General features: G+C 46.1%; 1 protein-coding gene across 13 annotated transcripts in view; it reads right to left on the bottom strand.

Moving 5' to 3' along the window:
• PRR5L (proline rich 5 like) overlaps positions 1 to 14387 on the bottom strand; it is a 178039-nt gene that overhangs the window by 50720 nt on the left and 112932 nt on the right. For all 13 annotated transcript variants that reach the window (XM_063640994.1, XM_055281899.2, XM_063640993.1 and 10 more), the window contains one exon: positions 12786 to 12866. In XM_063640994.1, coding sequence (XP_063497064.1) covers positions 12786 to 12866 — 81 coding nt within the window. The remainder of the gene's footprint in view (positions 1 to 12785; positions 12867 to 14387) is intronic.

A 14387-nucleotide genomic window follows, 5' to 3' on the forward strand; every position in this document is an offset into this window, starting at 1 on the left:
ACAGGTGGTTACAGCAAGATGTTATGCACAGAGAAAACAGGCACAATAAAATTAAGACAAAAGAATAGAGAACCACCCATGATTTGAATTACTGTAGCAGAAAAAGCCCTGGAAAGCCACAAACACATGTTGAACAAAGAAAATACCTTCCTTTTCCCATGACAGAATATATGTCTTTTGTGGATGCTGCATTTTGAGGGCCAATTTAAAGGCAGTCTCATGGAGGGCCACCCCGTCAACACAACCCAGGAGTTCTCCTAGATGTGGGCAGGTCTGATCCAAGAGAGGGAAGCCTTCATCAAAAGCCACTGGACTAAGAGCAGGTTGGGCCTCACTAGTCTTTGAGGCAGAGGCTAGACGTGTCTCTCAGACAGGAAACAGCAACCTAAGGGGCAGCCCCAAGTGGACGGAGGCTTTGAAACAGGAAGAGGTAAGGAGATTGCTTCTGACCACAGGAGGGAGAAACACCTCCTAACAAAGTCTTCGTGGCCCTTGGGAAGTCTCAAAACCATAGGTGAAGAAGCCAAGCTTTGCGCACAAGTGGAAAAACAAGTCCTACCGATAGGCTACTTAGGGAAGAGCTTCCCAAGGAGATATCTTGGGTACTCATGATGCTGAATTGGTGTCCCAAGGAACCCACAGTGGGAAAACGCTATGCTCATGAAGATGCCATGGGTAAGATTGAAAAAGAAAGAGGTCGGGGTTAAGGGGGCCTTCAAAATAAAAAAATATGGACACCCTCCTGGAGAGCAGCATGCAGGAGGGATCTATGATGGTGTAATAATTGTGAGTTTGGGCTGGATATGATTGAACAAGTAAAGGTTGCCCTGGGCATCTCACAGTGGGATGCAGAAAAGCATCTGGATGCTACCCAGTTGAGGAATCCAAGACATCTCCTCCCCTCCTATCAGGGAGGGCAGGAAGGGGCTTCACTCTACAGGGAGGGTGGAAGCACAGCAGCCTTACATTGCAGCTAGGGTGCAGCAAGCCACAGCCAAGGCCAGAATTCCGCAGTGTCCCAGGAAGAGAAAAGTCTAGGTAGAAATCAGCCAATAACGGGGCAGAAGCTAAAGAGCAGACATGCAAATTCCAAGACAAAGGCTTAGCAGAAAGGACCCTGAAGCTAGAAGCAGCTGTAACAGGGGGGATGAGATGGTAATGGGTAAGAATAAAGAAGCAGAACATGAAGAGGGGCCTTTCGCCATGCTGACAGTGATAACCATTTCTTTACTGAGGAGGAACCAGACACGACGTGGTACTGCTTCATATACTTTAAATGTAATAGGCCATAGCCAGGTACAGTAGGAGAACCACACACTTGTCCTTTTATCAAATGCAGAATGCAAAACCTTCTCCACTAGGTACTGTTCATAGAATTATCTGAACAGAAAAGACCTTTCTTAATCATTTAAGTCAAGATTCTATTGCTCTACATGGACAAATCAGTAAGCTACACTGCCCTTATCCCTTACAAAATCCTGCCTTCTGTCTGGGCATGATAACATGGTTAGACAGGGTCACATATTATATATATGCAGAGTTTTTCACTGCAGCAAAATATAGAAATCAACATAAATATGCACCAATAAAGTGCTAATAAAAAGATTATGTTCATCCAGGCAATGGAATTCTATGCAACTATTTTTAAAAGGGAGTGAAGAAGTGCTCTAAATAATGATATGAAAGATCTAAGTCATAGTAAGCAAAGAAACAATGCAAGATACAGAGCAGTGTGTACATACAACAGGCTACCTTGTAAAATGGGAAGAGAAAAATAAGAATACACATTTTAGTTTACACAACACTAGCACATTTGTTGGTCAATTCCACTCTTATAACTTGCTGTTCAAGTCTGTATTACTATATGAATGGGTTTCCCCATAGGCCCTTAGAATTGAAATATATATCTCCTTGATTTCTAAACACAGAGAACACATATGCATTTTATTTATTTTTTAATTAATTAATTGTTTTTTATTGAGACAGAGTCGCACTCTGTTGCCCAAGCTGGAGTACAGTGGTGCGATCTCAGCTCACTGCAACCTCCGCCTCCCGGGCTCAAGCGATTCTTATGCCTCAGCCTCCTGAGTGGCTGGGAGAGCAGGTGCCCAACACTGCTCCTGGCTAATTTTTCTATTTTTGGTAGAGATAGGGTTTCACCCTGCTGGGCAGACTGACCTCGAACTCCTGACCTCAGGTGATCTGCCCACCTTGGCCTCCCAAAGTGCTGGGATTACAGGCATGAGCCACTGTGCCCAGCCCACATATGCATTTTTTAAAATCATACGTAAAAAAGCACTGGGTTGTGCGTCCTCTTCTCCATGTCTACACGTAAAGCCTTGGAGAAGCTTGAAGTTGTTGCTGGAAATTACGTAAGGCAACACAACACTTTAGCCAGCTTGATTCCCTGAAGTTCGAGGAAGACGCTCTCCTGCAAACACCACATCACCAGACCCCAGTCTAGTCCACAGACCCTGTATAAAGTATCCAGTATCATCAGCTGTGTTTCCATATGTATTCCTTATACATGCATAAAGAAACTCCAGAAGAATACCCAATAAGCTACTGTTACTAATACTTATCTTTAAGGAAAAGAGAATGGAAAACTGGTGTCTGGGATACAGGGGTGGAGACTCTGCTGTATGCCCTTGCTATATGTGTAAAATTTTCGAACCATGTCAATACAAGCCTATTCAGAAACAAATTTTTAAGATTCTGAAGTTAATAACCACCACCAAGATTACCGCAGAATGGCCAGAAGCCCGAGAAAGAATCGCAGGAGTAAGTCTCTACCAAGGGCACAACATCAGGAAGCAGGGTGTGTACCAGCTAACAGAGAATCCCACAAGTCCCGGGAACCCACCAATCCAGACCTGCCTCAAGCTGGTAACCCAAGAACCCTTGTTCCCAGGACTATAGAGTGAAGAGATGAGGAAAGAGGGCCAGGAGTCCCCAGCAGTGCTGGCTAGGCCAGCCTGTGAGCAGACTGTGGCTGAGTCATGTTGCAAATCTACAATCCATGTCTATACTCTGTTTATTCTGCTTGCATTGGTTTATAGGGAAAGAATGCTTCTGAAGAAAACCTCTATTCTTGTCTCAGCTGAATTGAGAGAAGGGGATTTTCCACACCTCTGTTCCGATACACCATCTCCAGTGGAACTTGGCAGATGCTTCCCCACTTAAAAGCTACCTTCCCCCCACCAAAAAAAGAGGAACTGAGTGGAGACCCCATTCATTAATTCTTTCAATCTTAACCATTTACTGAAAACATAATGTTATGTGTTAGACATGGTGCTGGATGCTAGAAGAAAAGGATGAAACAGAGCTCAATGATTTCTCCTGGGCCCTATGAGAGAGTGATCTGGGCCACTCTCTTATAGGGCCCAGGAGGTTCATCTTACCCAAAAGATGAAAGTAAAAAATATCAAGGCATTAGATACCTAGGCCAAAATCACAATGGGACAATTCACCCTGTAGCCTTACTTACTTTTGCCAATTTAATTTGTAAAGGACAAGAAAGAAGAGAAAAGCTGGAGAGAGATAGCCAAATTAAAGAGGCTGTGGTTTGTGGTTCCCTAGATGCAGGAAAGATGAAAATCCTGATTCCTAATACCTAGGCCGTAAGCTCCTTCAAGGCTCAGGCCTAGAATCTGGCAGCCTCCATTCCGCTTTTCCCACTCTATCCTAGGGTTGCTGCCCTGTCAACAGAAAAGCAATTACACGTTAGAACAAACAATGATCATCATCATAAGGAATAATAAACAAATTGCTCTTAGGATGGAACCCGGCATTTTTTCTCCAATTAAAGTTTATTGAGCATTGTCCAGTGGGTACTGGACACCACTGTCAACAATGTAGGCATTCCTACATTTAAGCCTAAAACAGACTGTAAGCAGCAGTAATATCCTCAATTTTAATACACAAGGAAACTGACCCGAGCAAGCACAGGCCAGAGATAACAAGTGTCTTGTTGAGATCAGGGAGCCCAGAGCTGCCTGGCTCTGCATCCTGGCAGCCACTTAGTAGCTGTTGTTAGCCATGACCTGGGAAAATTCACTGGTTCTTCATACTTCAATTTCCTCACCTAGAATGTGGGGAGGATAAGGATACCTACTTCACAGGATTACTGCACAAGTAAAATGGGTTAATCCTCATCAAATTGCTAGAACGCTGCCAGGCCCACAGCAAAGCTTGGCAAGCATGAGCTACTATGATTTCACCCAGGACTCTGAAGCCCAGGGTCTTGAAAACCCCAGCCCACTGCTTCTCAGCATCTTCCTACAAGTACAACCACACTAGCATTTCCTACACCTGGGATTGAGGACCCAGGAGAAATTCATAAAGCAGGTAATATGTTAGGTAGGGCCAGACCAGCTGATGAAAGGATAAGAAGGTAGGAAGGTGGAGGCAGAGCTTTGGAGAAAAGAATTGCCGGGACGTGTAACTGACATGAAAGCAACCCCTCAGCCTCAGCAGCCCCCATATGCCATCTGTTTCACATATTGGACTTCCATGCCTGGTTTCATTTGAAAACAGAATTCTGCTGCTACCAACCACCACAAGCCACTGAGCTAGAAAAAGGGAAGCCGGGAGCTGAGGGTAATGTGAAGGGGACACTTACATGGGGCCTGACCAAAATGAGAAACTGGGCATGAAGTTCAGCTAGAAGCCAAAAGAAGCCATAACAGGGGGAAAATATGGGGAAGCACTGACTGGTCTACATTATCTCACCCTTTCTCCCTCCCGGGCTGACCAGCTGAGACACTACCCCAGTTGACAGGATTTCCTGTTATTACACAGACCTGCGATCTCACGCCTCACCGTCTTGTCAACTCAACTTCCCACTTCTGTGGGCTTAAAGGTAAAGGAGGCATTACTAAAAGCTGGAATCAAGCTGGTGGAGAGGCGCAGGGTCAGCAGAATGGCAGCAGAGTGGGCAAGCGCAGAAGTGACAGAGGGAAATCACCTCAGACGGAGTCAGTCTGCCTTGCACACAGAGAAAGACCCAAGGCGGCAAAATCCCGCTGCTTGTCCCAACTTTCTTCCCACATGAGGTTAAGGAGGATGAGGCAGCTTGCAAGAAGTGCTGCAGGTTAGCCAAGATAAGTTGGAATAACCATATCAGTAGTTAATATTTCTGCGCCATCTGGCAAGTAGGGTTTGCCCCAAGTTCTCTGGCCCTGCACCCTGGCCCTTTGGTGAGATCCGCCCAGACCGCCTCAAGATCCAGGAACAGCAGGGGTCCTCCAGAGTCCTGTGCCCAATGCTGTAGCTGGTCAGTGCCCATCTAGCCTGACTGCTGAATGCTCTGAAATCACCCACCTCAATTCTGCAATAGGATATGTTTCAAGGAGGCAGCTTCTCTTAAGCAGGAACAGATAGAAAGGCCCCCTCCCCTTCTCTGGTCCATTCCATGGGAGCCCACGGGAGGTGGTGTCCTTGACTCAGGACATGGAGTACTCACACCCTTCGGGTGTCTGCATCCTAGTGGGTGGCAGTGGGAATAGTGAGAAACATGGAGGAAACCGACAGAGCATTTATTGAGCTCCTAGCTATGTGGCACACTATGCTCGGCAGTCTGCACACAGAATCTCAAATTCTCCAACAGCCTTACAGGTAGGAGTGTATCCTCATTTTGCAGATAAGATTGATGCTCAGAGCTTTGCCAGGGGCCATACATTGGTAGATCCCAACTCAAATGGAGGCCAACCTAATCAGGCAGTGGTACCCCCCATGCCACAGGGGCAGGCGGGCAAGGAAGGGAGGCAAGTGAGTGTGTACTGTAAGGACCAAGAAAGTACCTCTAAAGCCAGCAGCCAGGCCTCAGCTCCCCTGATAGGCTCCATGCCAGACCATGAGTCCAGTGCCCAGATCTGACCTTTCCAGAGAGGCTGGAAACCTGGAGTTTTAGGTGAGATGTCCAGATTTCTAAACAACTTTTAGGCCAAACCACATGCGCCAACCCCATGGGTTTCCAATCTGCCATTTCTAACAACCCTTCTTAACCTGAAAGCCAAGTATGTTACTCAGCCACAGCAGGTATAAGGTAGTAACACAGCATCACGCAGAGTCACCCGGACCAAGAAGAGACCTCATCTTAATCCCTCCAAAACTAGGCTCCTCAGAAGGGCAGTGGCCCCCCTTACCTCATGATCTATTCATGAACCTATGCCCAGGTACATCAAGCCCAAATCTGGATCATGCCAGCTCTGTGTGGCTCTTGCAGCCCACTTACTAAGGGTTTAAGTATGTGGGAAGCTTGGGTTCAAATCCCAGCTCAGGCACTTACTGGCTACATGACTCTGGGTGAGTTATTCCACCTCTCTGTATCTGTACTTCCTCCTTGTTAGACAGGGATACAGTATCTATCTCACAGGGTGTGGGGAGTTTTAAAAGAGTTGACGCATATGAAGCACTTGGAGCCTGGCACATACTAAAGGCTAAGCAAGTGTCTGCAGTTATCATTACCTCGTGGCATCAGGCCTGGGACTGGTCTATGGTATCAGCCTCTGAGCTGGATCCAGGCTCACCTTCCTCCCGTCCCCTCCCAGCTCTCCCCCCTACTGTGGGTCTCCCTCTCCTACAGTCAACACTGTTAACAAGATGGAAAAATTGGAGGTGGATTTCCCTTTGGGTTTCAGGCAACCAACTGACTCAGAAGGAAGATATTTCAACTCAGACCTGTCAGGGATCAAACACAATTCTTGGAACCTCCTCTTTCCTTGAAAATCTCTGGGGTTTTCTTCACACCACCTCCTCCCTCCCAACAAGAACAGAAGCAGGTTGGTCGGACAGGGAAGGAAAATGTGTGTTTCCTGTCTCAGGCCGGCTGCAGATAACTCATCTCTGGTTTCCGGAAACCTCATCTCTGAGCATTTATTTCTGCAGAGAAAATGTCCTCCCAGGGAGTTTGAGGAGGCGGGAGGGCATGGAGTGAGTGGTGGTGGCAAGAATGTTAGATGCTCAACTGCCCTTTCTGCCTGCTCCCGCTTCCGATTTCAACTTGGGTATCATTTTCTCCTAGGTCTAATTATGTGCCCATCCTCCACATGCCCCCAGCACTCCAGATTCCACCATCACCCCTCTAAAAGCGTTGCCTGAGAACTACCTGCCCAGTACCTCTCTCATTCTACTGTAAGATCTCCAAAACACAAACCACCTACTCAATGACCACCCCAGTACACAGCCCAGTACTGGGCAGAGCACTCCACATTTATTCAATAAATAAATCAATGAATCAATGGCCCCTCCTTCGACACACACACCCCAACACTCAAAGACTGAAAGCACTTATAAGAACATTGGCAATCAGGTTCTTCAAAGAACCAGCAAACATCAATCTTGCTTTTTTCACGCTTTTCTAATTCTTCTCAGTCACGTAAAATCAGTGGGAGAGTTGGCAGAAAAGACTGTTTAGGGAGAGTGTGCTCCTGTGTCAGCTTAGCTGCTCTTGTTCTTGGAAGGGCTCATGAAACCCAAACCTCTAACCCAGACTTTTCCTCACTGCCAAAATGCAGCCACATCAGGGGTGAGGCTGGAGAGGGGTGTTAAAAACCGCACTAACACTCCACTGAGAATTCAAAACAAGAAGACTCCCAGAATCAGCCCGAACTCCGACAGATGGAAATTTAGGGAAGCCAGAATTGTTGATTGTGATGCCTGGGGATTTAGCTAGAATACGTCTATTCTGAAAGGTCATTTTCTTGCCTTGAGAGATATTACAATGTGCAAGCTGTGCCTCCTAAGGCAGTTTCAATAGGAAATATTCCGATTTATGGTTTTCATATCAATAGACCACGTGCCCTGACTTTTACATGGGGCAACATTGGCTGCTATATTGAGGTGAGACATTTCTGATGGATTTTTTTTTTTTGAGACAAAGTCTCGCTCTGTCCCCCAGGCTGGAGTGCAGTGTGGCACGATCTTGGCTCACTGCAACCTCTGTCTCCCAGGTTCAAGCGATTCTCCTGCCTCAGCCTCCCAAAAATAGCTGGCTGGGATTACAGGCGCACACCATCACACCTGGCTAATTTTTGTATTTTTAGTAGAGTCGGGGTTTTGCCATGTTGGCCAGGCTGGTCTCAAACTCCTGACCTCAGGTGATCCACCCGCCTTAGCCTCTCAAAGTTCTGGTACTACAGGGTGAGCTGCCGCAACTGGCCTGACGGATTTATTCTTAAAGTGTGGAGAAACCTGTCTTTGGATCCAATACTGTGTTTTAGAATTTGACCGTCCTCAGTCCCAAGTTCTTCCTCATAATTACTTCAAAGTCTATCTGCTAACATTTAAACTAGAGTCTATTTTCAAAGACATGTCTTAAATGGAAAGGCCACTTATAATAATGACTGCACTACAAGACCCAGTTACATAAAACATCTACCTTCCTAGTCATCCTTTGCATTGACTACTATTTAAATAAATTTGTATTTCCCAGGTACATACTAACCCTACAGATAGAAAGTGGCCAGGGGGGCTGGGATGAGTGACCCAAAGAATCTGATTTAGGCTTTGACCCCAGACTTGGACACTCCATCAAAAAGTTTATTACCACTTGGCTTCAGTAGAATGGAGAACTGAGAAAGTCATTTCCTCTTGTTCTTTTCTCTGTGGAATGGAGAAACAGCTGGCTCTCCTTGTAACAACTTAGCCTCACCCAAACTTCAACTCCAGGCACCACTCTTTGTGGATCCTGTCCCAGACTCTCTAGTTCAAAGTGAGCTCACCTCATCCAAACTGCTGGAGAAGTTTTTTCTGAGACAGGATCTTGCTCTGTTGCCCAGGCTGGAGTGCAGTGTGCATCATCACGCCCAGCTTTTCATTTTATTTGTATTTTTTGAAGAAACCGGGGTTTCATTATGCTGCCCAAGCTGGTCTCAAACACCTGGACTCAAGCGATCCTCCTGCCTCAGCCTCCCAAAGAGCTGGGATTACAGGTGGGAGCACGACACCTGGCCTGGAGAGGGTTATACACAGCACTATTCATGGGGTAATTCATCACATCGGCCTGTGCTCTCATGCATTGTACTCACCCATTATGTATCACTTTAATATTTCTTAACTGTTCACAGTAATAAGAATCCTATGGCTAACATTTATTAAACCTTTATTAAATCACCAGACCCTGTACTAAGGATGCTTTTAGCATTATCTCAATCCTTCCAATGACAATGAGGTTAATGCTATTATTATCCTCATTTCATAAAAGACAAAACACACTTAGAAAAATGAAGTCACTTGCCCAAGGTCACACAGCTAGCCCAGTCTTGATCCCTGGTCTCTCTGAATCCAGAAACTGCTCTCTTCGGTTAAAAACTTCTATTAAACTTAGCACAAATCCTCTTGCTATAACAGGACTGTCACAACTGAAAAATGGGCTGAAGAACTGAGGCTTCTCTGTTTGCACATCTCTTTCTGACATCCCTATCATCCTGTGCCCCACCCTCTCCACCAGTCCTGCCTCAACCATGTTGAGTTGATAGATCTATTCTGCAGACAAGTCTTCCAAAAGGAAAATCAAAGCCCAAGTGTCTACCTGAATGTAACAGAGAGCAGCCTATTTCAGTGTTTAAGACGCTGGAATAAAGGCAGCTGTGTTTACCTCCACACAGGCACTTGCTGATGTGGGAGGGCTAGCTTCATTCAACTTGGGACATCCAGGTCACGTCAATGCCTGGGAGATGCTTCACATTCTCAGTTATATTCTGCATCTCTGATGTGAAAGCCTATCTCCATCCTCTGGCCTTCTCTAAAATAGTGTGGCTAGAATGCAAGGTACAGAAATATGGGGAAAGAAAGCTCTAATTTTTTTTTTTTTAAGCTTTGGCTTATTCTGGGCTCAATTTATATCTGGGCAAATAGTTTCAAACCTCAACCATATGTATTTCCCACTAGTGTGAAAAATCACTGCAGACACAGAGGAACATCTAGCACCCCTAACCCCAACACTGGAAAGGAGGGCTGGGGGAGTGTCCTGCTCCTCAGGATGGTGTTAGTCACAGGATGTGATAAGAGATGGGCTCACAGAGACCTCGGGAAAGGAACAATGGCAGAAAAAAAGATCAGGAACCATCAACTTAATCCTTCTCCCAACATAAGACCTCTCTTTCTGACACTACAATACAGTGCAAAGAACAAAGGTGTTGCTATGAGTCCCCCCAAAATTTATATGTCAAAGCCTTAACCCCCAATTTGATGGGATTTGGAGATGGGCCTTTGAGAGATACTTGGGGTTAGATGAGGTCATAAGAGTAGGGCCCACATGATTAGTGTTGTTACAAGGGACATCAGAGAGAGCTCTCTCTCCCCATCGAGTGCAAAAGAGGCATGTGTACACGCAGTACACATCTTCAAGCTGGGAAGAGGGCCATCACCAGGAATGGAAATGACCAGCACCTTGATCTTGGACTTCCCAGCCTCCAGAACATTGAGAAATAAATTTTTGTTGTTTAAGTCATCCAGTCAGTGGTATTTGTTATGGCAGCCCCAGTAGACTACTACAGGTATCTAAGTCAGAAAGGAGTTCAAATCCTTTTGCCACTGCTCATTGCTGTGTGACTTTGGACAAGTTATTTAATTTCTCTATCGCAGGATTTTCTCATTTATCAACTACTCATAACAAAGGGCTGTGGGGAGGGTTGAATGTGTTGATGTAGGAGGAAGGCACCTAGCACTTTCTGGGACTCAACACCCCGAAGCAGCAATGCCTCCCCAATGCATGCAACAGCTGGTATTATAAAAGGGCAGCTTCTTGGCCATATTCAATCCACAGATGTGTTTTGTTTGGCCTGCACCAATGTTTGGGGAAATTTGGATTATTTACCAACATTTAAAAGTCAGAAAATTTACATAAACATCTCCATTTCCAGTTCTTCTTGAAAAATAAGAGATGTATCAGTGGGCCTGTGTTCTACCAGGGTAATCCTCTTTTGACAGACGGCACGATCTCACCGCCAGGCACCCACGCCAGCTTCACCCATTCAGAAGACCTTCTTGGTACCTGAAGTCTTTTGAGTTAGCAGCCCCTGGGCTACCTGGGCTGATGAAATCTGGCTTGGTCTGTACTTCTCCCAGCTGTCCACAAACAGAGCTTTTAAGTACAATTTCAGGATCAGCCTCCCAAAGTGAAAAACAATTAGCACATTCCTGAGTCCCTGTTTTATTTATTTATACTTCTATTGTGAACTAAAGAACCTCATGGAAAGGCCAGAATTTTAGTTCTTAGAGAAAAATGAAGCTTTGCAACGTGGGGGTTGGCTGACCCTGCTTTGCCCCTGTCACTCAACTTCTTGGGGCCTCAGTTTCCTCCTTTGTAAAATGAGGCCTTGGGCTAGATATCTTTTGACTTTTCCCATATTTATGTAAGTGTGATGTGAAATTCAAGAACATGGATGGAAATTTAGTACAATTCTAAATACTTTAATGAAAGTAGAGCTCTTAAAACACCTCAGTGACCTTAATGCAGGCCTTAACTAACTGTAAACAGGACCAAACAACAAAGAACAATGGCCTTGTTTATTGTTCTGCCCACTCCAGGGTTGGGTCTTTAGCCTCGAAGTTCTGCACAACATATCCAGAAACAGATGAATACAAGGGCATAAAAAGACCTGATGGAGGCAAGGCATGGTGGCTCACGCCTGTAATCCCAGCACTTTGGGGGGCTGAGGTGGGTGGATCACGAGGTCAGTTCAAGACCAGCCTGGCCAAGATGATGAAACCTCATCTCTACTAAAAATACTAAAATTAGCCAGGCATGGTGGCGGGCACCTGTGATCCCAGCTTGGGAGGCTGAAGCAGAGAATTGCTTGATCCCAGGAGGCGGAGGTTGCAGTGAGCCGAGATGGCGCCACTGCACTCCAGTCTGGGCGACAGAGCAAGACTCAGTTTCAAAAAAAAAAAAAAAAAAACCTGATGGATCGATCTCCTGTCCCTAGAAGATCCTGGTGCTCTGAGCCCTGCCTGACTTGCTGCTCTCATTTCACCAAAACATACGCCTAACTGCACAGCTACCCAACTTCTGGTGCTCTATGCACGTGGATGGGCCTCCTTTTGGTTCCTTGCTCATTGCAACCACAGGAACTTTGCATGCGCAGTTTCTACCAACTGGAGCCCTGTTCACTTAGGTAATTTCCATGGATGTTTCAGATCACAGCAGCAGCATTACATCCACCACTCCTGGCCTCCTTGACAAACATCAAGTCATTTTAACATATGCTTTCATCACATCAGCTGTGTTGGAGTAGCTGTCTTAGTTGCACTTTCGCATTTCACATGTGTGGCTAGTTGACTAATGATTCTCTTCCCAATGAATATAAATTCCAGGAGGGCAGGGTCCATATCTGTCTTTGGTCCTTGCTGTCTCTCCAGTGCCTGGCCAACAGAGATGCACTCAAATGTTTGCTAGTAAGTCACTTAGTAAAACGAAGAACGCAATAAAGCCCCAAGCAGTCTGGTTCCAACAGCTAAGCTGAATTACCTGTTATGGTGCCTAATGGTTAGGAAGGGCACAATAAATGCTTACAGAATAAATGACAGCTGCCATCTATCAACCTCTACCCCTTCCCCCACAAAACACACTACATACTGAACAAATGATTCTCTCTGGATCAGAAGTCTAGACAGACACAGGTCTCAGAACGCAACAGCCATGAAAGCAGCATAGCTGACAGAAGAAGCAATAAGAATCAAGCAGGGGAAAAAAAAAACCATTAAAGCTCCTAAGGGGGTAGCCCTCTGCCCCTGCTCAGGATTATAGGGGAAAACGGCACCAAGTCTGGCCTGCCACATACCTGATGTTTTCATTTAGGGCATAGAGCTCGTTGCTTTGCAAGCCGCCCCCTTTGAAAACGTTGATCACAGCAGTCTGAACGCTACAGGAAAAGAGAATAACCCTTGGTTAGAGAATCTCCCTTCTTGGGCCATTTCAATAGCAGCTCAGGGCTGAAGGTGGGTGGAGTGACCAGGAAGCTCATAGCACAAACCTGGCCACACTCTCCATCCATCCTCCATTTCCTCCTCAGTGTCCTTGGAGAGAAAGGAAGACCGAAGCCGAAAGGACTCAAAAGCAGCCCCCACTTTCTTGCAAGCCGGCAGGTCTTCCTCCCTCACCTCGCTAGCGGTCCTGCTGGTGCAGCCACACTCAAGGGCAGCCAGTGGTATCTGATCGCAGGAAACTGCATGGGCCTGGGAGATTCCAAATGGCATTTCCTGCAAGCAGAAGCTGACCCATGCCTGCGGTTCTTTCACAGCCACTGTCTTTACAAGGAAGCTTGGTGGCCTTGAGCTAACATGAACCGGTAATTCCTTTCCTTTTTAACAGCACTTTCCTTGGAAGAATTTCTCGCAGGCCAGCCTTACAGGCCCCTCATATTTCCACTCCTGTGAGGTGTACCGGCAGCAGAGTTAGTCCCTTGAGAGGCCATATCAGGGCTTACTCCACAGCCTCTGGGATGACAGCCCAGTGTTTCAGCAAAGGAGCTGCTTACGATCTTGTCTATATTAAGGGCCCTGGCGTTTTCTTTAAAGAACAGGGATCCATTTAACACCAAAACATTTTGGAGCCCCCTCTCTCCATCCCTATCATCAGAGTCATGCTTTCTGTGTCCATTCATTGAAAATATCCATAATGGGCCAGGCGCGGTGGCTCACGCCTGTAATCCCAGCACTTTGGGAGGCAGAGGCCGGTGGATCACTTGGGGTCAGGAGTTCGAGACCAGCCTTACCAACATGGTGAAACCCCATCTCTACTAAAAATAGAAAATCAGTCAGGTGTGGTGGCGCACACCTGTAAACCTAGCTACTCAGGAGGCTGAGGCAAGAGAATCACTTGAACCCGGGAGGCAGAAGTTGCAGTGAGCCAAGATCGCACCACTGCACTCCAGCCTGGGCAACAGAGCAAGACTGTCTCAAGAAAAGAAAAAAGAGAAAAGATCCATAACGATCCAAACTACAAAGAATTCAGTCATGCTTCAAAATAATGATGCATTTAATTACTCCAGCGTCTGCAAAGATTTGAAAAACAGTAGCCCACAAGCATATAAGACATAGTGCTGATTCAGTCTGCTCAATTCTTGGTGCACAAAAGGTTGGCGAGACACCTAACAAAGCTCTGTGCCTCCTCTTCCAAGCACCTGTGGCTCACAGGTCTTCATAATCTTGGGTTTATGCCAATCATTTAATTTTTCACAGACATGTTTTATCTTCCCAAGTGGGAAGTAGGTTACTTAAGGTTTCTTAAAGAAGCCCACTCTCGGATATGCTGACAGTTTCAGGTGTGACTAATGAGCTTGAATAGTGCCTGTAAATTCCAGTGCAACTGTCCCAGTCTGGTAAACTGACTCTCCTGACAGGCCAGATGCTCTCAGTGGTCTATTTTCTGGCTACTGAAACAA

This window comes from Symphalangus syndactylus, chromosome 6 (genome assembly GCF_028878055.3).
Source record: "Symphalangus syndactylus isolate Jambi chromosome 6, NHGRI_mSymSyn1-v2.1_pri, whole genome shotgun sequence".
In the NCBI taxonomy this organism is placed as follows: Eukaryota; Metazoa; Chordata; class Mammalia; order Primates; family Hylobatidae; genus Symphalangus; species Symphalangus syndactylus.